The 23,405-nt window shown below is 47.6% G+C and overlaps 1 protein-coding gene across 3 annotated transcripts; it reads right to left on the reverse strand.

Moving 5' to 3' along the window:
- Positions 1-1,591: 1,591 nt before the first annotated feature.
- On the reverse strand, positions 1,592-14,965 carry NR2F2 (nuclear receptor subfamily 2 group F member 2). 3 transcript variants are annotated; one of them, XM_057723611.1, is made up of 3 exons: positions 14,132-14,965; positions 5,792-6,319; positions 1,592-3,079 (listed from the first exon to the last, which is right to left on the reverse strand). In XM_057723611.1, the coding sequence occupies exons 1-3, from the start codon at positions 14,172-14,174 to the stop codon at positions 2,805-2,807; spliced, it is 846 nt and encodes a 281-aa protein (XP_057579594.1). In that variant the 5' UTR covers positions 14,175-14,965; the 3' UTR covers positions 1,592-2,804. The 3 variants fall into 3 exon arrangements, with proteins under 3 accessions (XP_057579594.1, XP_057579593.1, XP_057579595.1); XM_057723610.1 differs by lacking the exon at positions 14,132-14,965 and adding an exon at positions 7,936-9,183; XM_057723612.1 differs by lacking the exon at positions 14,132-14,965 and adding an exon at positions 6,459-6,562.
- Positions 14,966-23,405: the final 8,440 nt, after the last annotated feature.

Raw genomic sequence — 23,405 nt, forward strand, 5'->3', positions numbered from 1 at the left:
AACATATACAAGGGGTTTTGTCTTAACCGTTTGAAAAATTTTGGGTCCTGTTTTTCTGCCTCGCAGACCCCAAGCTCATTGCTGAAACTTAGAGAGTGAGAGAGAGACTTCCAACGTCTAGAACACATGCTTAAAGCATAATAAAACAGGGACTGTCTTTTGCTTTGAAAATCATAAATTATAATTTAATGCCAATAATAATTTACAACAAATGGCTGTTTACAATAAACTAACACAAAACAAACAAGGAAAAGGGCCTGTGTTTTACTTATTAGAGAAACTTCACACACTCACATGGATAGCACTTGCAAGAGGAGAAAATAAACAACAACCTACAAAACCTCTACGTAGAGGTCAGCGATGTTCTGCCATAAGAACATACTTATATTTATGTATGTATATATCTACAGAAAGAAGCTGAGGGTCAGATAGAGAACTCTGCTCAAATGCACAAATCAGACAGATTTTTCTGGTCTACATGTATTGACCGGAACTGAGTATCAAAGTTTAATACACTTCACAAAATGATCCCTTTTCTTTCACATCCCCTTACCCACCACCCTCTTTTAAAATCAAACCACAACACAGTTATGTATGGTGGTGGTGGGGAGGGGGTGCTGCAAAGCCTTAGTAAGAACAAAAATTGCAAGCTCCCACACACTGAGCTTCCTCCAAACCAGGAAAAGAGAAAGAGGAAAAAAAAAAAAAAAAAGATTCCCAAACAGAATAGTTACTACTTCCAAATCTGCACACCCTGTAAAGTTTCCTTCTTTCTTTCTTTCTCTTTGTCTTTCTTTCTCTTCTTTTTCTTAATTTGGCTTTTAAGGACAAAGGATCCCAAGAGCAGTACAGATTGTATCTACACAATCTGAAATGTCAAAATGTCGATGTGTTTTTATGTACAGAACTCCAATGGAAAAGATTCCCTTGACCTGTGGTCATGCTCTCACAGAATGAATGTACAGGGGGGAGGGGGGAGGCAGGCCAACTGCAAGTTATCATATATACATTAAAAATAAACCCTTCAGCCGCTCTAAGCTATATCACTGAATTTGAAATCCTCTCAACAACCACACTAGATGAGAACCACAGAATATTTTAAAAATCACACCTACTTAAGGAAAAACTCATTGCAAACAACTGCCTTCTATTTACAAGGCTGTGATTAGCTTGCTTGAACAGTCTTCTGCGTAACTGTCACAAATGTACAAAACAGGATTTTTTTCCTGATCATAAAATAGATACTGATCTCATGATTTCTAATACTTTTCACAATACCTTCCCTAAGCAGGCACTTAAGTGTGACAAATATAAGGGCCTTTTTTTTTTCCTGAAAAATCCATTTTTAATTAAAAGAAGGATTAGGTGAATGGGGGTGGTTTACTATATCAGTATGGCACTTCCTAAACCATAGATAAACCATTAACTTCAGTCCCCCCACCACACACACCCAAATTAAACAGGCAAATACACTAGTCTACCTTTGAACAAACTGGCTGAGGGGAGTAAACAAATAGAGCCCCCGGCCCAGCTCAGTGAGAGCTCACAGGGGCTTCTCGATGGAGACATTGAGTGGGGACAGCCAAACAGGTTTCAGATATCAAATAATATTTTAATTTCTGAATACTTTCAATTTTCCTTGGAATATAACACACAAAGACTCGACCAAACAGTTCAGTTATTATAACTTTTACAGTATACAGAAATGTTGCACTTAAAAAAAAACCTTCAGTTTTTTTAAAACACAAACTGTAAACTCTAAGATACTGAATCAATCACGTTACCTATAAGTGCCAACAGTGTTATTTTGTCATGCTGATTTCAATGGTATTTTTTAAAAAGGGAAAATATCAACAATTATAATACAAAGGGTTTGCAAATATACAAACAGATATAGGATTTTCATAACAATTCAAGAACTAAGCGGGACCCAATTCAAATTACAAAAGTTAACTTTTTATTCAAAACCTCAGCATGTGTCTTGGACACATTCCTTGGCTGCCAATAAATTCCACAGTTCATTCTCTTTCTTAAAATATTTTTAAAAAGCTAGGTTTGTCTTGGTGTCTTTTTTGGGGGGTGGGGCAGGGTAGGGGAAGTTAAGTGTTGTATGTGGTTCCTCCAGTTCTCAAATTAGAGTGCTCAACTTCACCTAAATTTTTTGGTCACCACTTGTAAGTGCGTTTCCATCATCTTTGAGTTGCCTTTTAAAGTTTTATGTCTTCCTATGATATTTTCATGGACTCAGTTTTAATTCTTGCAGAACATACATTTTAAGGATACACAGTTTTTAAGAAGCCAAGATTATATCAAAACTTATTATAGAACCACAGAATAAACTGGTTTGGAACCAGAGAAGTACAAAAAAAAGAACAGCTAGAGGTACATAGACACAGGACAATTAATAATTTGGAAAAAAAAAAAAAAAAGACTTACTTTCTCCATTCTGCTAATTTTCTCCCAATCTCCTTAAATGCACTTTTAGCAATATTTTTCCAAAATTTACCAAAAAAAGAAAAAGACTAATTTCCTTTTTATACAAAAATGATAAGTAGCAAGTTGTTCTGACCGACACAGGAGTTTTGTTTTTTGTTTTTTTTAATGCATTCTGTAAAAGTTCATTTGACAGTCTTTTTTTTTTTGGAAATTCACAGTCCATTAAATTCTTCCCCTCTCTTCTTTTAGCAAACTTGTAACATCCTTTTATATCCTTTCTTAACAGAAGGAATTTAAGCAAACAAACCAGTCTTTTGCCTTTTCTTTCTCTCTGTTTCATTCCCCCTTCTTATTTTTGATTTATTTATTTATTGAATTGCCATATAAGGCCAGTTAAAACTGCTGCCAGACAGTAACATATCCCGGATGAGGGTTTCGATGGGGGTTTTACCTACCAAACGGACGAAAAACAATTGCTCTATGACTGAGGAGGAGACCGTGCGGAGGGAAGGGAGGCGAAGCAAAAGCTTTCCGAATCGCGTTGGTTGGTTGGGATACTGGCTCCTAACATACTCTTCCAAAGCACACTGGGACTTTTCCTGCAAGCTTTCCACATGGGCTACATCAGAGAGACCACAGGCATCTGGAAGAAAGTTTAAAAAAAAAAAAAGAAGAAGAAGAAGAAGACGGAGAATTCAGTCATCAGATTAAGAGGTTTGAAGTGGGTCACATGAGGTGTGTGTACAAGTGCTCTGTCAAACTGCCCCAACCAGAGTTGGAGCAAATGCCTACGTACTGACAACTGGGTGGGGGGGTGGGGGTGGGGTGGAACCACATGAGATGGTCCTGGGGTATTTGCTTTAAAATAAAACACAGCTCAATGAGCTGCAGGCTTTCCCTGCCCCAGTCCTCAGGCTTGGTCACTGGGAGGCCCAAGTAAAGTGCGTTGGGTGAATCTGGCTCAGGTTAGTAGACAGACAAACAGATGAAACCCAAACTGCCAGTGCTCCTCCCTGTCCTCCTCTGTAAATAATAGTTTGGCTTATAATTATATCGTGGGGGGTGGGCAACAACCTGGCCCAGCCCCGGGGAATGGCGCCCACGACCCAGCCTCAGATTCTCCCCGAAGAAGGAGACTCATTTTTCTCCAGTCTTTGAAACTGATTTAAGTGGCCCTTTAAAACTGATCTTGTCAGTTTAGCCTATTGAAGGGCAGCCATGCAAACTGTGATCTCTCTGTTCATTTGAGCTGTTTCTTTTCCCTCCTTTTCTTCTCTCTCCCCTTTTCTCCTACCCACCCCTTATTTTTTTTTAAAACCCAGGTCCCTCTAAGAAGAGACCCCCTCCCCGTTATCTTCAGGAAAACACTTTTCTTTTTCGGATACGTGAAAATACAATAAGTGCCTTTGAAATGAGAGGCTTCTCAGTGAAGGCGGTGCAGGTTGTGACCTGACCTTTGGGGGCTCCCCAGGCAAGACTGGGGCTAACACATGCATATTGTGAATTCTTAGAACAGATATTCAAAAAGAGCTGCCACCGCATCCACCCCAAGAACCAGAACATAAAATCTCCTCATGTGTGGATCTAGGACTTTGAATGTCTACAGAATGCATAGGTGTCTGTGATCTGGAATTAAAAGATCTGTTTGCATAGGACTCCTTCTCTCTACAGTGGACTGTCTCTCTCAGAATCAGATAACAGGAACCTTTATCTCTTTGTGAGGCGATTTGTATTCTCCACACAGGCCTCTACATTTTGCAAATAGTAATAAATTAAACTGTTACGACAGTATCAGGCATTTCTTTCCTTGGAAGACCAAGGGTAAGTCTAAGAGCTAACAATGATATCAAGAACTGAACCGCCACCCGGATGATCTGGGAACATGGGCTGCGTTAGGGTTGCGGGAAAGGGTGAAGGTGGCTATGGGGTAGGGGAAGATCCTGCCTGTACATCTGCAGCAGGCAAACATTCTAGTTATGACAGCTCCCCAGAGAAAAGTGATCCAGATCCAAGCTTCTGCATACAGCTCTTCCTTGCCCAGACACTGCCCTTCAGTTGATAACCTAAGGACTTTCAAAGGCAGAATTTGGGGTGGCAGTGGAGGGGGTGGATTTTATGTGAAAAGCTGCAATATATAAAAGACAGTGGGTTCAGGACTCAGAACCTGCGATAGATGCAGCTAATGACTTGGGTGTCCAGATTTCCTTGGAACAATAAGGAACAGACTGTGTGGATCTTTGTCTCGTGGTGTCCTGATTACAAGCTGCAAAACCTGTGGTGGGCCACTAGGTTCTAAGCCCTACCCAGGTCCAAATGTTTGTTATTCTGAACTGGGAACCCCTTCCCCTCTCAGCCGTGACAAAGGGATCAGCTGACAACTTGGAACAAGAATGTGGAAGGGGTGATTTCCACCCACCTGGGCCCTGCTGAACTCAGCCTGGAGGCAGCCAAAAGGCTCAGGTGTGGCCCAAAGATGTAAGCCAGACACCTTCAGCAATCGTTTGGCCTCAAGAGTTAATTAATATTAGATCTATTACTCACACAGGTTAAACTACCTGCAAACGAATTAGATTTCATAATGCAGTCAATGATGGTTTTATATCTCTGGCAACACTCATATCCAGCCCAAGTTGGCATACACTTTGGGTTGTTTGAAAACTGCCTTAAGTGTTTGCCTGGGCAGGGGAAGCGCCAGGCCAGAGTCTTGAACCCCCTGCAGACATTCTGAAGAGTTATGATGGCCCCTTTATTCCTCTTGCCCCTTCCTGACAGCTCTTTCCCCTCTCCTGGCAGTTGGCATTGTTTTAATAAAAATATGATTTTGAAAATTGCTGCCCTCAGGTTGGATGTGCCTGGAGCTCCAACTCCTACTGAGTTAGCAGGCAAACTTTTCCCCTTCAGGAGCAAACTCTCCCCTGCAGGGGTGATGCCAGGACTGCTGCGTTGCCTAGGGGCATCTCCTAGAGGCTTAGCCAGAGTGACTGAGAAAGCCATGGGGTAGAGGAGAAGAGGAGATTCCACAGGCTCAGCTGGCCCAGAGAGCCTGAGCTAAGGGAGAGAGCAGAAGCATTCATCCTAGTCTGGCGGGAGGGGAACAGGCCCGAGAGGCTTCCCCATGGCCCACTTTAAGAGTCTGTGTCTGAAGCATCCTTCCCGAAGCCCAGCCTTCCTCTCCTCTCCCCAGGACAGGCCTGGTGGGGCCCAACAGTTATGCAAAATTCCCAAGCCAAGTTACACTCAACAGTTTGGCTTTTTAAGGGGGAGGCTGGGGCTGGCTCTGGGGGCGCCGAAGAGTTTAGGCCTGAACTCTGAGCTAGGAGCCCTTGGGCACGAGGAGGACAGAGCTCCTTCCTACCTGAGGTGAACAGGACTATGGCCTTGAGGCAGCTGTACTCGGCGGAGTCGACGTGCAGCGCTTTGAGCTTCTCCACTTGCTCTTGGAAGATCCGTATGTGGTCCATAAAGGCGACCACCCGGTCGGCGGACATGGGCGAGGCGTGTAGGCCGGCGGCGGCCAGGAGCGGGGCGACGTGGAGGGGCATGGAGCACTGGGCTGCGTTCAGCACGAACAGCTCGCTCCAGGTGAGGCGAAGCAGGGCCACCTGGTCGGTGATCTGAAGGTCAGGGAAGAAGGGGATGTTCCGGGCCCACTCGACGGCGCTGAAGAGCATCCGCGCGGCCAGTTCGCAAATGTTCTCGATGCCCATGATGTTGTTGGGCTGCATGCACTGGCTGCCGAAGCGTGACGTGGGGTAGGGCTCGGCGCGCAGCAGCAGAGAAATATATCCGGACAGGTACGAGTGGCAGTTTAGGGGGTCCCCGTTGGTCAGCGCAAACTGCCCGTGGGTCGGCTGGGTGGGCGGCATCCTGCCCCTCTGCACCGCTGCGGGGAGGAAAGGAGACACTCCGCAGTTAATGACCAGCCTCGTTCGCCTGCTCCCCCGGCAGGCTCTGCCCCAGCCCGACCCCCACCTGACCCAGACCCCGCGCGGCGCAGGAACAGGCAGGCCTGCCCCTCTCACCGGCGCGCCAGGGCCACAGACTTGGGAGTCGCCGGGAGCCCGGCTGCACTCCTCTCAAATCACCACCCAGGCAAGCTCTGGCAGCCAGGGCGGCTCACTGGCCTCGGAGGCCCGCTCTGGGCTGGGCGACCGAGCACCCAGGATTGGCCACTTTGCCTCGGGGTCCCCGGCGCCATGGGAGGGATGGAGCATTCTGGGGGCATCTTTCTTCTTTACTGCTAAACGGCTGATATTTTATATTGATTGGAGGAGAGGGAGCGGGAGGGGCGAGGCTGGGGGGAGGGTGAGACGCTTTTGTAAAAGACACCAGGCTTCGCCCCGGACGGCCCGTGGCCACCCCGCAACGGCTTTCCCCCCAACCCCTCAGCCCCAGCCCCAGCCCCGCGGGCCACCCCCGGCGAAAGACGAGCTGAGAGCCGAGGTCTGGCGGCCGCCTAATCGGTGTGCTCGGAGGAACAGAGACGGAGGGAGAGGGCGGAGAGACAGGCCGGCCGAGGCAAGAGGAAGCCGGGGAGAGGCGGGGAGCGGGCGGCCGGCGCCGGCGCCGCCCGGGGAGGGCCAGGGAAAGCCGGCCCGGCTCGGGCACGAGCTGTTATCTGACGCCGGACGGGGAGAGTCGCCCTCGCAGAAACACAAAGAAACCCCGGCGTTCGCTCGCCCCAGCCCGGAGCCCGCGCCCGGCGCCGAGCGCGCCATTGGCCGAGCACGGCTCGCGGCGCTCGGCGAATTTCATATCACAAAGACCCAACTCGCGCAGAGCGAAAGCAGCCGCTCAGGGCCCCTCGCCCACCCTTCCCCTACTCCCTATCGCGCTCTCCTCCTTTCAAAAGTGAAAGGAAAAAAGAAAACAGAGGTTGTGTGGGGTTTTTCTTTTCTGTTTTGTTTTTTTTTTTAGCCGAATGTTAATCCACTGAGGGTCACATGAGCGCTGCCAGGGCGGCAGCGTTAATACGGCGAAGTGCATAAAATTGCCATTTGTAATTTGAACCTCCTGTACAAAAGTACGATCTCAGGTTGTTTTTTCTTTTTTCTTTCTTTTTCTTTTTTTTTTTTTTTTGAGAAGGTGGGGGCTGGGGAGAGGGGTGGAGAGGGGGGACATATGTTGAACATGCAGAAAAAACAAGAAGAGAGAGAGAGGGAAACTGAGAGGAAAGAGAAGTAAACCAGGCTTTAAAACAACAACAACAAACAACACCCCATCCCTTGCACAAAGGCGAACTCGAATGAACTGGCAATCAATGCAAAGAAAATGAAAACAGCCCGAAGATAGAGTAGAGGAGGAAATCAGTCGGCCAAAGCATGCGGATTTGGGGATCTGGGTTCCAGTGCAGAACTCGCTTCTAGTATAAAACCCCTTTCAGCTGCAATACGAAGAGAAGAGCTTGGGGCTTCTGTGTCCTTACCCAGAGCAGGCTAGCCAAACGCACCCAGGGCCCCGGGACCCCAGACGAGGGGGGTAGAAATGAGAGGCCGATACCTTCCCGTCTCATGCCCACTTTGAGGCACTTTTTGAGGCGGCAGTACTGGCACTGGTTGCGGTGGTGCTGGTCGATGGGACAGTTCCGGTTGGCGCGGCACGTGTAGCTCAGGTTCCTCCGCACGCTGCGCTTGAAGAAGCTCTTGCAGCCCTCGCACGTGAACTGGCCGTAGTGTTTGCCGCTCGACTTGTCCCCGCACACCACGCACTCGATGTGCTGCTGCTGCTGCTGCTGCTTGTCGCCGCCCGGACCGCCAGGGCCGCCCTGGCCGCCGGCCGCCGTCTGGGCCGGCGTGCTGGCCGGGCCCCCTTGGCCGGGCGTCTGTGGCGTGTGCGGGGCGCCGGGTGGCGGGCCGGGCACGGGCGGCGCCTGCGAGGCCTGGCTGCCCTGAGAGCCGGGCACCTCGTCCTGGGGGTCGCGCCACGTGCTGACTACCATTGCCATATCTATGGGGGCCGCGTCCGGACTTCCTGCTCCCCTGGCTGCGGGCGGCGGCGGCTCCCGGGTCTCGGGCTCCGGCGCGCCGCCTTTTGTGTGTGCGAGGGTGCGAGAGGGCGCGGGAGGGCGCCCCGGGTGGCTCGGGGGCTGGCTGGTTGAGGTTGGTTAGTTTTTCCTTTTTTGTTTCTGCTTTTGCAAAGTTTTGTCGATTGCTTGTCTGGCCCGGTGTGTTTGTTTTGTTTGTTTTTCTCAGCTCAGCTTTGTTGCTTTCGGGGGGCTTTCCGCCGAGAGGGGAGGGGATGGGGCCGGGGGAGAGCAAGTGGGAGCAGAACGTGGAGAGAGAGGGAGGGGAGGGAGAGCTGCAAGTCGATTGTCTGGCTTCAAGACAGAAGTAGGAGGCAAAAAAAAAAAAAAAATCTCTCCAAAGATCTCCCTCGCTCTCACTCTCTCCCTCCCTCTCTCGTTCACTCTCTCGCTCTCAGAGCTGGTGTGCAGCCGAGGAGTTGGAGTAGGAGGAGGAAGAGAAGGAGGAGGAAAGGCGACTGTCCGGGGGCCAAGTCCAGGGCAGCCCACAGTCAGCCATTCAGGAAAGCCATCGAAATCAGGAGGACTGGGAGAGCAGAGGCGCCGGTCTCGGGCGCGCCCAGAGAGCCAGGCAGGCCGGGGCGGAGGCCGGCGGCCCGCGGAGTGGCCGGAGCGCTGCCCGGGTCCGGGGGAATCAGCATGAAAGTGGTCCGCGTCGGGCGCTGCGCGGCGTCGTCCTGGCGCTGGGCCGCCGCCGCCGCCTGCCCCGGGCGCCCGGCGCGCGCCTCGCTCGCTCCGACCGCCGCCGCCCGCTTTCTCCGGATAGAGGCCGCTCGCCGCTCCCCGCGGGCCGCCTGGGCCGCCGCCGCCGCTGGAGCCGCCGCCGCCGCCGAAGCCGCCGGGTCGGGCCCGGAGCCGCCGCGTCTAGCGCCGCCGCCGCCGCTGAAGCCGCTGCTGCCGCTGCTGCCGCCGCCGGAGCCGCTGCTGCTGCTGCTGCTGCTGCTGCTGCCGCCGCCGCCTCACACACATAGGGAAAGAGTCAACTCGCCGGCGGCGGGGGAGAAATGATAAAAGAGAGAGAGGAGGGCAGATCACCACCTAGAAGCACATCCTTCGTGCGCAGAGGGGGGAGAAAAAGACGGAGAGAAAGAATGAAAGGGGGAAAAAAGGCAGCACGGCACCCGGAGAAAGAAGGCAACTCGGGGAGAGGAGGAGGAGGAGAAGAAAACACACACGCGCGCACGCACACACACACCGCGGAGAGAAAAGAACAGAGAATCAAAGTGATCAAATATGCTAAAAAGGGGGGCGCGGGAGGGAATGCGATTTATAGGCGCCGGGGCTGGCAGAAGTGGCTTCTCCGCGATCAGCTCACTGAGCTCTCTATATAGTGAACTTTGACACGACTGCTGCAACTTAGCGCACGTTGCCATGGCGACGGCGCGCCTTATAAGGCAGCAGCCGGGGTTGGCCTGGCCAGGCGCGCGCGCGCCGCCCCCTCGCCGTCATTGGCCGGAGCGCAGCGGCCCCGCCATGGCGGCCGCGGGCGCAGCCCGGTCCTAGCGCGAGCGGCGTCGCGGCCGGGGCGCGGGGCGCTCGGGGCGCTCGGGGTGGGGGTCTGTGGCTGGGGGGCGGCTGTGCCTCCCCCACAGCCAAGCGGGGGATGGGCCCACGCTGGCCCCTAGCGCGCGGCCGAGGCTCCCTCCGCACGCCGCACCCGAGGTTTCCGCCCCAGCTGGGAGAGGAGCGCGGCGCGCACACACGACGCCTCTTAAAGGCTCCGCGAGAGGCTTTGGATGGAATCAAGGACTTCGATTCCCCCAACTTGGCGATGCCACCGAATCCGCCGCTCGCGCACCACCCGGGACTCCCGGCGCATCTTTGTGCCCACAATGCCAGAGAAAGAGAAAAGTTCCCCGGTCTCTTGCAGAGGGGTAGTGGGTGAGGATGAGAAGGTGCCTCGAACTGAGCTTGCAGGCATTTTCCAAACGAAAGGTTTGGTCAAATCCGGGTGATGGTAGACCCTTCCCTTAATCAACTCTGATCACTTGCTTGGTTTGGTGGCTATTTTTCTTTCCTTCCTTCCTCTTTTCTTTTCTTTTCTTTCTTTCTTTTTTTTTTTTTTTTTTACAGAAAAGGAGCCATTCAGTAGCTGTGTTTTCCTTGTAGGGTTAACATTTCACAGGTATGTGGCCTGACATTTTAATTGCTCAAATAAAGCATCTCGGATGCTGAGAAGTAGAAGTAGACTTCATCTCATTGTCATGACGCAAATAAAATCAATTTTCTTCAACTTTATCCTCTCTCGTTAGCTTCATCTAACTCCCAAGCCAACCTCTTGTCACACACCCAGTCGTGGCGAGAGGTGAAAAGACCTTTCTGCCTGTTGATGGACAAGGGGAGGCAGCCTCCCAGTGTCCCCTGTGCATACCCTCTGTACACACATGTAAGCACACATGTATCAGATGCACATTTGTCAATGTACACAAAGACTTCAGCGACTATGCTTCTAGGTCATAGAACAGTTGAGTATGATTTCATTGTTCCTCAAGTTCCTTTTAAACATTCATACAGTCATTAAAACACACCCAGAAATTCTGCCCCAATTTGGAAATAATACCAAGTACAACTCACAGGAATCACACACAAGCCATATTCTACCTCAAGAGATTCACTGCAATGAGAACAACTTCACTGCCTATGCCATTCTGCTCAATGTGCTAGAATCATCACGCTGGTTGTGTCTCTGAATTCCAGGGCGTTTGGTTTTAAACATCAAACACCTAGAATTGCCTCCCAGAACACACTATATTCCAACGCAGTTAACCTTTCTGTTCGATTGAGACCAGTTAGCGGATTATGATTATTCAACATTTAAAGAACAAAATTGTGACTCCATCATACACTCTTTGCACCAAGAAAAAGCCGTAGACTGGCAATCCAACCAGGTTTATGAACAATTAAGATATTTTACACAAAACGCGCTGAACTTCAGGAAACAGGAACACATAAAGAGTAAATTAATGACCATAGGAAAGCATCCTTGATAGTTTAAAAAATCGAGGCGATGAAGGACTAAAATAAATAAGTAGATAAACCATACATATAATTGACATGTGTAGATTGTGCTTTGCATTCAATTCCCTTTACACACATTGGGCAGAATACGAGGTAGGAACTAAATGAAGATGTAGGCAGATAGGGGATAGTTTTTAGGGAAGGAAAGATCCTCCTTATGCTTCATTCTTGAAACCTTCTTAGCCCTGACCCTTTCTCTGCTGAAATCACATATTTCACTAAAGCTGCAGGTTCTGGCATTATCTGGAAGTTATTTTTTTTTTTAAAATACCTATAGTGAACACTGAACTATCATAAACCTGGTGTGTAATGAGATTGCCACAGAGCGAAGCCAGGCAGCAAATTTCAGGTTGATTAGAGACAAAACATAACTTTCTCCTAAAGAGGACAAGAAGGATGAAAAAGAAATCATTTCAGAGAAGGTTGTGTGTTTTTTTCTCTTCTTTTTCTTTTCAACCTCTATGATTTGAGGAATTGCCTAATGCTACAAACATCAGTAGATTAGGGGCAAACTCAGCAGAGATGTGGTAGGGCTGGGGTCAAGACAGAAAATCTAATGGGCATCCCCATCTCAATTTAATAGAAGATAAGAATAATTGATTTTAGGGAAATCCTAAACTTGCCTTTTGGGTGCAGACACTTTCATGGCAATATTACCTTTAAAAAACATGCAGTGGGAAAATTTTGAGGAGGAAGAGCTTCCATAGTCCACTTTGAGATTTTTAGTATTTGAAGTACATTGATGGCCTCAGATTTAAAATGAAGGATTTCTCAACCATCTCCTACAGCTCTGGAGCCTGCTAGGCACAAGACCACAGGGCTGCCATGAAGTCAGAAATGTTTTACTCTGTATTTTAGGACTTATTCAGTTATGGGGATGCTATTAAAAAGCCAAAAAGCAAAAACAAAAACAAAAAATGACTATCAATTGTAGTTAATTTTATGGTATAGAAGAAAAGAGAAGACTGCAGATTGAGAAGAAAAAAGAGGGGAAATATTTCAAAGTGTATTCTTCAGAGATGCTCATATTCCTTGAATAAAACAGCTCTAAGGCTAAAAGATTAATATCAATATGTTAACTGTATTTTTGAAAATCCAGCCCAGTCTTTTATTGCAGATGTAAATTTAATGAGAAGAATGGCAAGCTTTAATTTGGCCGGAGAAAGTTGAAAAAACATTTGTATTACTGTAGGGGGAAAAAAACACCCAGGAATATGATTTTCTTGCAGAAAGTGGCAGTAATTCTCCACAAATTAAATCACAATATGAATACAGACCCCAGCAAAATGCTGAGTTTAACTCTGAACTCAGTAGTAAACCAGTTCTGTCCACCAGGATTCATTGAATTCCTCCTTCCCCTCAATCTAGTCCGTGTGTGTTTTTCTCTTCCACCACACTGGAGCTCCATGAATAGGGAAAGGGGCTTCCATTGTGTCTCTCTGAACTTCCAAGTCAATGCAATTTTTAACCACTGGCTTGTGGTACTTTGAAAATCACCAGGGGCTGTCAGAGTTGGGTCCTCTGAAAAATTTACAGTGCTAAATCAGAGCATATGCTGGGAGGGAAAAAATTGCTTAAGATTGGAGCAAGTACAGTATCTGTCTGCCCCCTAGTGTAAGAGTCCTCGCTGCCTAAAATTCAACTTTAAAAGAAAAGAGCTCTTAAAGGGAAACGACTTTGAGCTCACGTAGGCATTGCAGAATGAAACTTCTGTACATTTTAATCTGAATAATTCTTCGGGATTTCAAGTTAATTGGCTCTGGCTTGGTTGGACCGGACTCGGATCTCGCCACCTCTGCGTTTCCCGAGTCGCTGGCGGAGAGGTGATAATTTTTTTTTTTTCCTTCCTGAACTGGGTTTATGTGCTTCCCCCTCACCCCCTCCTCTCTTTTTCTTTCTCTGTCTCTGTCGTCTCTCTCGCTGGCTTTTTAAAAATGAGGAACCATTCCTTGAACGTTCTGGACAGAGCACAAAATTGCTTAAGTCAGCCCGACGCGGCTGTAATAGACAGCCCAAAGGTAAACGTTTGCCTGAAATCCGCACGCCAGCTCCACCACCCCGCCCGATGGTGAGTACCCTTCTCGTTGCGGTTGTCCTCCTAGCTTAACCGAGCGCTCGCCTCCCCGAGCCGCGGCCGAGGGCGCCGGGCAGAGCTTTTCTCCCTCCCTGCCTGACTGGTTGTCAGTTGCACAAGGTTGCAAAATGCAGCGCAGAGGCAAATCGAACAGTAAATTCTGACACTTAGTGCGAGCCTAGCGGCTCCTTGGCTAGACAACCGAGTCGTCTGTTGCTTGGAAAAACACGCTTATAGGACTGGTTTTTAGTTTGCTCTAGCGAAGGAAATGAGTTTGAGGAGATGGGAGGCACCGCAGTCTACGCTTCGGTTTAATCATATTTTGGCAGCTTTGCAATTGTATTTTCCCCCTCTCCTCCCCTCCACCACCTCTCCCACCACACACATGTAATAAAATATGCCAATGCATTGAATTGACTGTCCCCCCTTCCCCGAACCCCTTAAACCACAGTCCTAGGCATTTCATACACGTTAGCAATCCGAATTTTTGAAAAAACCCGTCATCCCCAACCCCACACAGCACAAGGAGAAAAGTGAGAAAGGAGAGAGAGAGAGAAAAAAAATACTGTAAGTAAACATACCAAAACCATATTTGCCTTGTTCAAGGTCCCAAACCGCTTGCATCTTCCTTCTAAACTGGAATAACTCTCCTTTAGTTTGGCGGGTGAAATAAACGCTTTGTTGGCCCCCTGAAAAGATGTGTCTTTGATAATTAAAGAGAATCTCCTCCTCGGTGTTTATCTAAGCGATTGTGCAAACTGATAAAAAGTAGGCACTAGCCAGCAGGGAAAAGGAGGAAAGGTGAAGGGAGAGATCTTCCACCTCAAGGAAGTGCTTGCCCATGTATTAGGCGCTCTCAGCCTTGGAAAGCCCTGCACAGTAACTTTAGAGAGACGAGGTTTCAGGGAGCTTTGTACATAGCTGCTGAGGAATGCAAGCCTCGCCTTTAAGAAAAAAAACCCCAAACCGTAGGTAGGAGATGTCTGGAGTGATCCTTGTCTCTCATCTCATTCCTTAGAAGGAAGAGTGCGTTGTTACACCTTGTTTGGGGCTGGAAAGACGAGACTTTAAAAACACCCGTCCAATTGAAAAAAATCTCCCAACTTAATGAGTTTAGTCGGAGGCTGGAGCTAACGGCTCAGCCTCAGCAGAAAACCGCCAACAACTATAGGCGATATTGCAGAGCAAAGACGACCCAAGGCACAGCCAAATTCCACTGTTTGGGGTCGAGAGGGATGGAAGCTAATCCTAAAGCAAGTTGGAAAAAAACAGAGGTGGGAGAGGAGGGGAAAAAAGCAGCAGCCTTGCAGACTGGCAGACAGGCTCACCTCGCCCTGGATCAAAGATAGAACTTGAAACAGGAGGGCAACATTTTTCCTAGGAATCCGTTGAAATCCTCATTTTCCACTTTTAACTCAACCCCCCCCCAAGTGATTTTCCCCTCTCTCCTGCATATTCATGCCCCCCCTTCCCAGTTCCCCTTCTAGAACTTTCCTGAAGAGGAAAGCTATTTCTTTGGGGGGAGGGGTTCCCCACTTCAAGTCTTCAGATAATGCATGCTAAATTCACCCCCTCCCTTTCATCCACCTCCCAAAATGAATAAAGGAAGCAGGGATACAGTAACTAGCGAAAATTGAGAATAAACTATACTGCCCCTTGCAGTTTAATACAGTTTTAACTAATGGATTTTTGTTTTGTTTTGTTTTGTTTTAAGAGAAGAATAATGGGGAAACACGGATCTTTTATTTTAGGAAACTGTTATGGTAAGATGTATGTCAGACTTGACAAATGGAACTAACGCTCTTCGGCTGCTTCTTGTCCTTGTCTTAAACAGGAATTAAGTTAAACACAGTGCTGAATGTTAATTACATGTTTACTGGCTAATGAAAATTACAAATGGTTTTGCCACCTCAAACAATGATGAAAACTCTGAAGACACTGTAATTATATACTTTGAGGGAAATAACTCAGAATATTGATCATAAGAAGTGTAAATCTTTTTTTAACTATTCATTAATACCATAAATATGGGCTACAGAAGTTTTTCCTTGCGGTTTGTCTCATCAGTTATACTGAGTGGATGGATGGTGAGGCTTCTCTGGGGAGGTGATGAACTCATTCTCTAATAGAAGGAGGCCACTTGTGTAACTGGGGGTGCCCCCCTCCCTTTCGCCCCCGCCCCCTTTAACCCCAGCAGAAGGTCGAGGGATAGTTGAACAGGGGGGCCGGGCTCAGGGCAGGTGAAGGTGATCACAGCCCAGCCTCTTTCCTCCCTCCCCTTGCCCTCCTCTCTTCTCCTCTCCCTCCTCCCTTTCCTGCCAGGTCTGATCGATGACCGCCTTCCCCAGCCAGGGCGCCTGTCGGAAAACCTGGCTTTCGGTTCCTAATGGAGGACAACTCACCGCAACCCAGCGATGCAGCCCTGAAAACCCAAGTTTCCTCCTTTAGAGGTGGCTAGGGCAGTTCACTGCAGAAGAAGAAGAAAAAAAAAAAAAAAAAGTTGAGGGTGGAGGTGTTATTAGGTAAGGTGGCTCAGGCGGCCGAACCAGAACTGGTTTCCCTGGGTTTGGGAGTAGAGAAATATTTTGCTGTTTTGTTTTAACTCTGGCCTGAGTTGTGGCTGTACACTCTGCAGTGTGGCAGCCACTTCGATCTTGGGGGTCAAAGGTGAGGGCTGCACTAACCCTAGAAGCCTGCTCTGGCCTGGCCAGAAGGCCGAGCTAGCGGAGGAATGGGGCGTTTTTCGGCCACGCTGCCTGACGCTTCGGAGGGGATGCCTGTGAAACCCGCACGCGGGGCGGGGGGGCACAGAACAGAGAGCGGGTTTTAAGTGCAATATTGAAGATTTTTAAAAAGTGCCCTAGGCTTGTGGGACTGGAGCCCTCTTTTTCCCTGAGAATTCCCAAGGCGCAGGTCTTTGTCTTAGAAGGAATGGAGTTTCTGAATGGTGTGAAAGGGACAGAGAGGGTCGCTTCAAATCGATTTTACTTGTCCTTTCTGTCTTTTCGGATCAACGCCCTTCAATGGGCACAGAGGTGCTCTTTCAACCAAAAACTTGTGCTACATTTTCTGCCTGTATTGGTGCTAAATACAATAAGCACTGGGCAGATTTTTTTCTTTGCTCTCCAAAGCAAGAAAGCACCCTAATTAAATTGTTTTATATGGACAGTCAAGACGGACCAATTAAGTATGCATTAGTATAAAGATATAGTCTGCAGATAAGGCGGTTTAGAAAATCACGCATGGGACAAAGGAGAGGGTGCTAGCACTGGGGAGGGGTGTGTGGACAAGCGAGGTCGCTCACCTCCCTCCCTGGGCCCCTGAGGAACTGCAGAAGCCCTGGCCTCAGGTGAGAGGGGATCAGGGCTGCTAACAGGTGGGCGACAGTGTTGGAGTTTTTCAGGCCCGCTCCCCCGACCCGAAAGCGGGGTGGAGCCCAGCGGGTTAGTATCTCTCACATCCTCCTACTCTGACAAGGTAGCGGCCCGAGGTGGCGGGTCCGTAGGAAGGGGCGAGAGCGTGCCGTGCCTTACTCCAGGTCGGGCCATTGCCTGGTGTCTAAATCCAGGGCGCAGCCCTGAAATAAGGAAGGAGTGTGTGCACCCCGGTGAGGCCAGGAAGGCTATGGGGGCGCGGACACTGCCACTGCCGCGGCCACAGCCCCCTGGCAGCCAAGATCAGGGTAGGAGGCCCCCTTCCAACTCCTCCAAGCTAAGCGCTTTTTCCGCTTCTAAGGAAACGGGAGCTTCTCTGCGAGGAAAGTCAAGTTCCCGCCCGACGCCATCCGGCACAAGGGGCGTCGACAACCAGCCACAGAAGTGGGGAAAAGACCGAGGGTCGGAGAAAAGGTAGCGAGGACAGTGGCTCCCCATCCGGGCCACCTCAGCTCAGGGCTTCTCCACACCTCCTCCACCCTCTGAGGTGTGGGCGGGCATAAAGCATCTTGCCCCGAAGGCGACGAGCCCCAGGGCAGGGGCCTGGGCCTCCCAGCGTAGCGGCGCAGGTCTGTGATAGTTGGTCCCGGGCCGCGAGGGCGCGAGCGCAGCGCGCTGCCGCAGGAAGGGCGCGCGGGGCGCACCGGGCGCCCTTGGTACGGGGTGGGGAGGGGGGAGTAGGACGAGAATTAGAGCCTGGGGAGGTGGCTGAATGTCAAAAGTAAAAAGGTTGAAAAGCCAATTTTCCCGGCGCGCCTTCGCCCCCCTTTGCTGGTTGCGGAGGCCGTAAATCAGCGGCCGGCGGCGAGGGCGGGAGGAGCCCCCTCGGTGGGCTCGGCGCGGCCCCGCCCGGACCGTGCGCACCTCCCGGTGGGCCCCGAATCGATCCGAAGCCTAGCTGAGGATGTCACCGCACTAAATATTTACTGATCACACACAAATAGCCGGGGCTCGAACGATTTTCCTCTGCGAAGAGAGCGCAGAGAGAAGGGTAAATCATTTTATTAGTGTGGATAAAGCCCAGAGCACACTCCGGGCTGGAGTGTTTTAAGATGTGTCTTCAACGGGATGAAAAGAGTTAGGGAAATCGATACGGAGTGATTAGAAGCCCCCGGGGTGACGGAGGGGGCCGGGGCTTTCAGGGATTTGGCGAGGCTGAGAGGGGGGAGCGAGTCTCGAGGGGGGCGGCCCGACCACCGCCAGGGAGCTCTCGGGCGCAGGCCTGCGTCCCTCCCTCCTCGACGGGAGACGCAAGGGCGCAGCCGGCGGCGGCAAGGAGTCCGCCACGGCCCTGCTCGGCTGGGCCGGCGCCGGGTGAGACCTGCGCGGACCGCCGCGGGGCCGAGGACTTGGGCGCCACGGGCTCCACGTCGCGAGTGCTAGCGGTCAGGTGGCCACGGAAGGGGATCTCAGGCCCGGCGCGGGGATCCTGGCAGGTTCCCCCACAGCGCGGGGTCTCCGGGCAGCCTCCTGGAGGAATGGTGTGGCCCAAACGGGTTGCATTCCCCCCCGTCGCGCCACGCAGCATCCCCGAACTTTCTCCTGGATGAATCTCTGCCCCCCTCGTCTCCCCTAGTGTTTCCAGACAGGACGCAGCGGCCCAGCCCCGCGGGCTGCCTCTCCCTCCCACCCACCCAGTGTCAAGGGCGGCCGCCGGGTGGCAGAACCCGCTGCAGACCACAGGGCGAGTGGATTCCAGGTTCGGGGCTCCTGGGCAGGTGGGAGGAAGTCTGAGGCCGAGCAGGAAGGCAGAGGCAGGGTGACACACATTAACGACACCCCCAGGACGTCTCCGTCCTCTTCAGGGCGGGAAATCAGGGGTGTTTTTTTTTGGGGGGGGGTGTCTCAAGCGACAGTTCAGCGAGGAAAGTGGGTCTGTGGCCCCAAGGCTGGGTGCAGGAGCCTCAAGTGCGAGGGCGCAAAGACTTGCGGGGCTCGCTGAAGTTAGCAAGGCTTTGGGGGAGTTTACTGGGAAGGAGAGGAAAACCTTCTCCCCAAAGTCAAGCAGCAAAGTCCTGGCGCGACAATGGCTTTTCACTTCTGCAAGCGGGAGGCATCTCTCGCTCCTGTGAGCAAACCTTGAGGTTCGAAAGAGCTGCAAATACTCAAGAAGCCACTAATTTCGGGGGGAAAGAGGGAGACGGAAGGTGAGGAGAGGGAAGAATCTTTTTCGTTTCTTCTTCCCTTTCTCGCTTTTAACCTTTTCCTAAAAATCTGCTCTTCCTGAAGAAACTGATAACTTGTTGGCTGGCTTGCCTATTTTTTTTTATTTATTTATTTATTTATTTATTTATTTATTTATTTATTTATTTATTTATTTATTTTCCATCTCCCCAAATTGCTCGATTTCCTTGGCAGCTTGAGGAATTCAGTTCAGGCTGCCCTACTTGGCTCCTCGGTGCAACAGGAAATATAACTGCAGATCCAATTAACCGTTTTTCAGAAGGGAGATTTTTTTTTTTTAATATGAATCCCAATGGATTGGAGTATGTATTCAGGTGTGAGGCGATTGGTGCCTCGAATTCACTTCTCGGTAATCCTCTAATTCCTGCGATGGAAGCTCGAGAGCATCGCTGACCTGGAGGCTGTCAGGAGCCGGGTCTCCATTAACCCTTCTTGGTCTCGGCCAGAGCGAAGGTTAACTACACTAATGTACCAAAGGGGCTGTAGCAAAAAAAAGGAAGGAAGGAGGGAAAAAGGGAAGGAAGGAAGGGAGGGAGGGAGGAAGGGAAGGAAGGAAGGAGGGAAGGAAGGAAAGGAGGAAGGAAGGAAGGGAGAAAGGAAAGGTAAATTCACTCTACTTGCAAGGATTTTAGAGCTCTCTCTTTCACTGGTCCTCCCCCACCCCCACCCTTCATACGAAAGCGGGTTTCCATTCAAAGAGACAACAGTCTCATCCATCAAGGCAGCTGACTCCACGGAGATGGACTTTAGGGAATAAGAAAACACAATGTAGTGAAATATTTTCTTCTATGTAACTGACCACTCAGTTCACCTTACAAATGATTCTAACATGTATGCAACAATTAATTATTGTGGGAGGGTTTTTTTTTCTTTCCAAAAAAACAAACCTAAATGCTGATACATGTTTTACCTTCCTTCATTTAAGTAAAAGCTAATTTAGAATCCTGTCAGTAGCCAAATTATAGCCATAAAATCTAGATGAGATTAGGAAAATACATTCTGCTGGTTTCACACCTGGTGGCATTTTAATGAGTAGTTATATAACAGTTATGTGCATGAAGGTATATGCACATGGGTGTGTATATATTCTTATGGTGGTAAAAGTTCCATGAAGGATTAAAGGTTTATATACTCAGGCACTAGATAGAAGCTGTCACTCATGTGTGCAGGCTGGAGGTCTGGCAGAAAACAGTGCGAAAGAGTTTTGAATGAGTTCCTTGGAATCATTATTGTTGAAATACAAGCTGAAGCAACTTAGTAAAATGGTAAAGCTATTGTGCCTTGCAGAATCATAGAAAGATGCTTCAAAGGAAAAACATCAGTTTTCAGTTTGGTAGCTTTGGCAGGGTATTTAAATAAAAGGTGAGCATCTTTTGCCTAATATATTTGTTTAAAAAATTCAACAATATGCTACTCTGTTTATTTTATTTTTTAATGAATTGAAGAATTAAAAGAGAATAGGCTTTAGCTAGAGATGATAGCATAAGGGATTTGTTGCCCATTTAACCAAGTCTGATGTGGGCTGAATATGCCTTTAATATTATATTGCAAGGCAACTCCTGCTGAGAAAGTTTTAAAGACATCTAAAGCCATGTGGACATCAGTTCTTATTTAGAAGTGGACAGAGTGAGGAAAGATTGTCTGATTCTGTATTTTTTTCTCTTAAGAGGCTGATAATGAAATCTTTAAAATGACAGTTCATTTTTGGTATGTCAAAAAAGGCATTAATCAAATGGTATCAAGTGCCAGTCATTTAAATGTGAAGGTGTTAGTAAGGCAAATATCCAGATAAATTAATATTGCTAATTAGCTGCATCAGTGTACTTAAAGAAAATACAAACAGAACAACAAAGAGGATTTATCTTGTTTAATTTTCTTTTGCCACAACTCAAGGTGAATTTCAGGAGAAAAAAATTTAAGGGCTAATTTCCATTCTATTGGTTTTTAGAAAGGTGAACAAGCCCAGTTTCAATACAATGCATATAATTAGAGAAGTACATAAATGGACAAAAACAGACATACTGCCATAATAGAAAAACATAACATATACATTCAGAAAACATATTTAATTAATTAACTAATTACCAACTGCATTTCTTCTCTTAAAAGGTTGGTTTCTTGAAATGTTAAAAGTACCTATGAGAAATAAAGGACTTCTGTGCAAAATTAAGAGGAGGCTGTTCAACATGATATTCAGTTTTTTTGACTGTGGGAAGTATCAGCTTGAGGCTTTACAAAGTGCAATGTTTTAATAAAATTTACACTGATCTTTTTTATTTTGAATACAGGATAGAGAAAGGTACCTTTCCTATCCATCCATTGCATTTTATAATAAATTAATCAACCTTATCAAAGGGATTACAGTGTGCTTGACTGAGGTAAATTGAGATGATATCACCTAAAATAGTTTAAATCAAAAGTAAAAATGTAAGAGGAAGAGAATATTGACTTCAGGGAAAAATGTCACATTGGGGATTTCTTGACATGATCACATTACATCACATGTCAGGGAGAAGGTAAAAATTTAGGCAATCCTCTTTCTTTGCAGAATAAATGTTAATAATGTATTTATTGACTAAAAATTACGGTGCAAATTTTTATTTTGCATATACTTTGTTGCCATATTGCCATCCAAATAGAAAGAAATGAAACTTAAGCGATGGGGTTTAAAAATATTAAACAATATTTTTCTTTGTAGTCTCCAAGAATTATGCTTATTTACTCACTGACTTTTTTATATGATTTTGATTAATAGCTTTTAAAATCATATGCGATTGTGTTGAAGTCTACATTGTTTATACATTGAAAACAAATTCAGAGGCATCAGATCTTTCTCAGAAAGTGCAACTGAATGTTTAGTCATTGAAGAGCTACTACTTAAATTTCCCAGGTTCTGTTAAAAACAAACACGCAAACACCTAACCCTGTTCTTTCCTAACAGCTCTTAAAATTGCAACTGGCATGGCTGTGGATGAATATTTTATATAAGAGCCTTTAGTTCTCTTCTTGTTTACTCGGGAAAGACCTCTAACTTGTCTTTTATGCTTAAACACTTTAAAAAAGCATTACTCCATATGCAACAATTATTCATCCCCCTTGAAAAAACAGTGAATAAAATTCTAATTATAGAGAAAAGGTGTGATGTTTAACTCTGAAGTTTCAGGAACATATAAAGTTTTCTTAATAAACTGGAAGAAACTCTATCCTAGATAAATTTAAATAGGGCAACTTTTGGGTATAGTTTATATCCGTGTCCTTCTGCCATCTTGCATTTGGCACTAACGTATCTGGGTTTTTGTCTTCACACACTGTTGTTAGCAGATTTTGAGATTAAAAAATATTTCAAATTATCTTGCCTTTATAGCTTAATGCATTATTCAATTGGTAAATAAGATTCATTTTTGTGCTCAAATTTGTACTCCCAGACAATAATGAGGAGGTGAGGTTCTGCACTACCCCCCCACCAAAAGAAATCAACAACAAAAAAGAAAACATCATTACATATACAAGCTAAAGAGAAAAAAAAAGAAAAACAGAAACAAAAACCTTAGGATTCATTGTGTTGGAAATACAGGATCATTGTTTTTACAATGGAGCTCTTTATAAGGCTTTTTTCATCTTAACTATCTACCAAGATGGGACACTTCAATTTTATATATAATTTTGGAATTTTGAGCAAGTTTGAACAATATATCAAGTTTTAACAACATATCACTGGCTTTTTGAAGTGAAGGAAGATTTGAAAAATAAGCCTCCAAAAAAATAAATAAGTAAAACAGATATGTGATAGGGCGTGATGGCTTGCCTCAATTTTTAGGGATGTTACAAAAGTTTTACTTTAAAAATTACAATAATTACAATAACATGATCTTTCATTAGGTGCAAAATGAGACAATTACAGGAGAAAAAAGAAGAAATGATTCCCTTTCACTCTTCTATACCAAAAAACCAAAACAACAACAAAACCCCAAACAAACCCCCATCCTAACCTCCACATAAGAAACCCCTTACCACTTTAGGGAAAGTTTCTGTGTAACTGTGAGTCCTGCCCAAGCTCCTAATGGGTCTACTTTTCAACTCGGCAAGCAGTGGTTAGACTCTAGTCAGTAGCCTGGCAGCCTCAAGAAGGAGGCAGATTCTCTGAGCTTAACTGCAGATGACCTACCACTTAGAGGTAAAGTTTGGAAAGCAACTGTGGAAAGTTAACTTCTCCTTTCCAAAGAAGGTTTTCAGGAGC

The sequence above is a fragment of the Hippopotamus amphibius genome, chromosome 2, assembly GCF_030028045.1.
Source record: "Hippopotamus amphibius kiboko isolate mHipAmp2 chromosome 2, mHipAmp2.hap2, whole genome shotgun sequence".
NCBI classification, from domain to species: Eukaryota; Metazoa; Chordata; class Mammalia; order Artiodactyla; family Hippopotamidae; genus Hippopotamus; species Hippopotamus amphibius.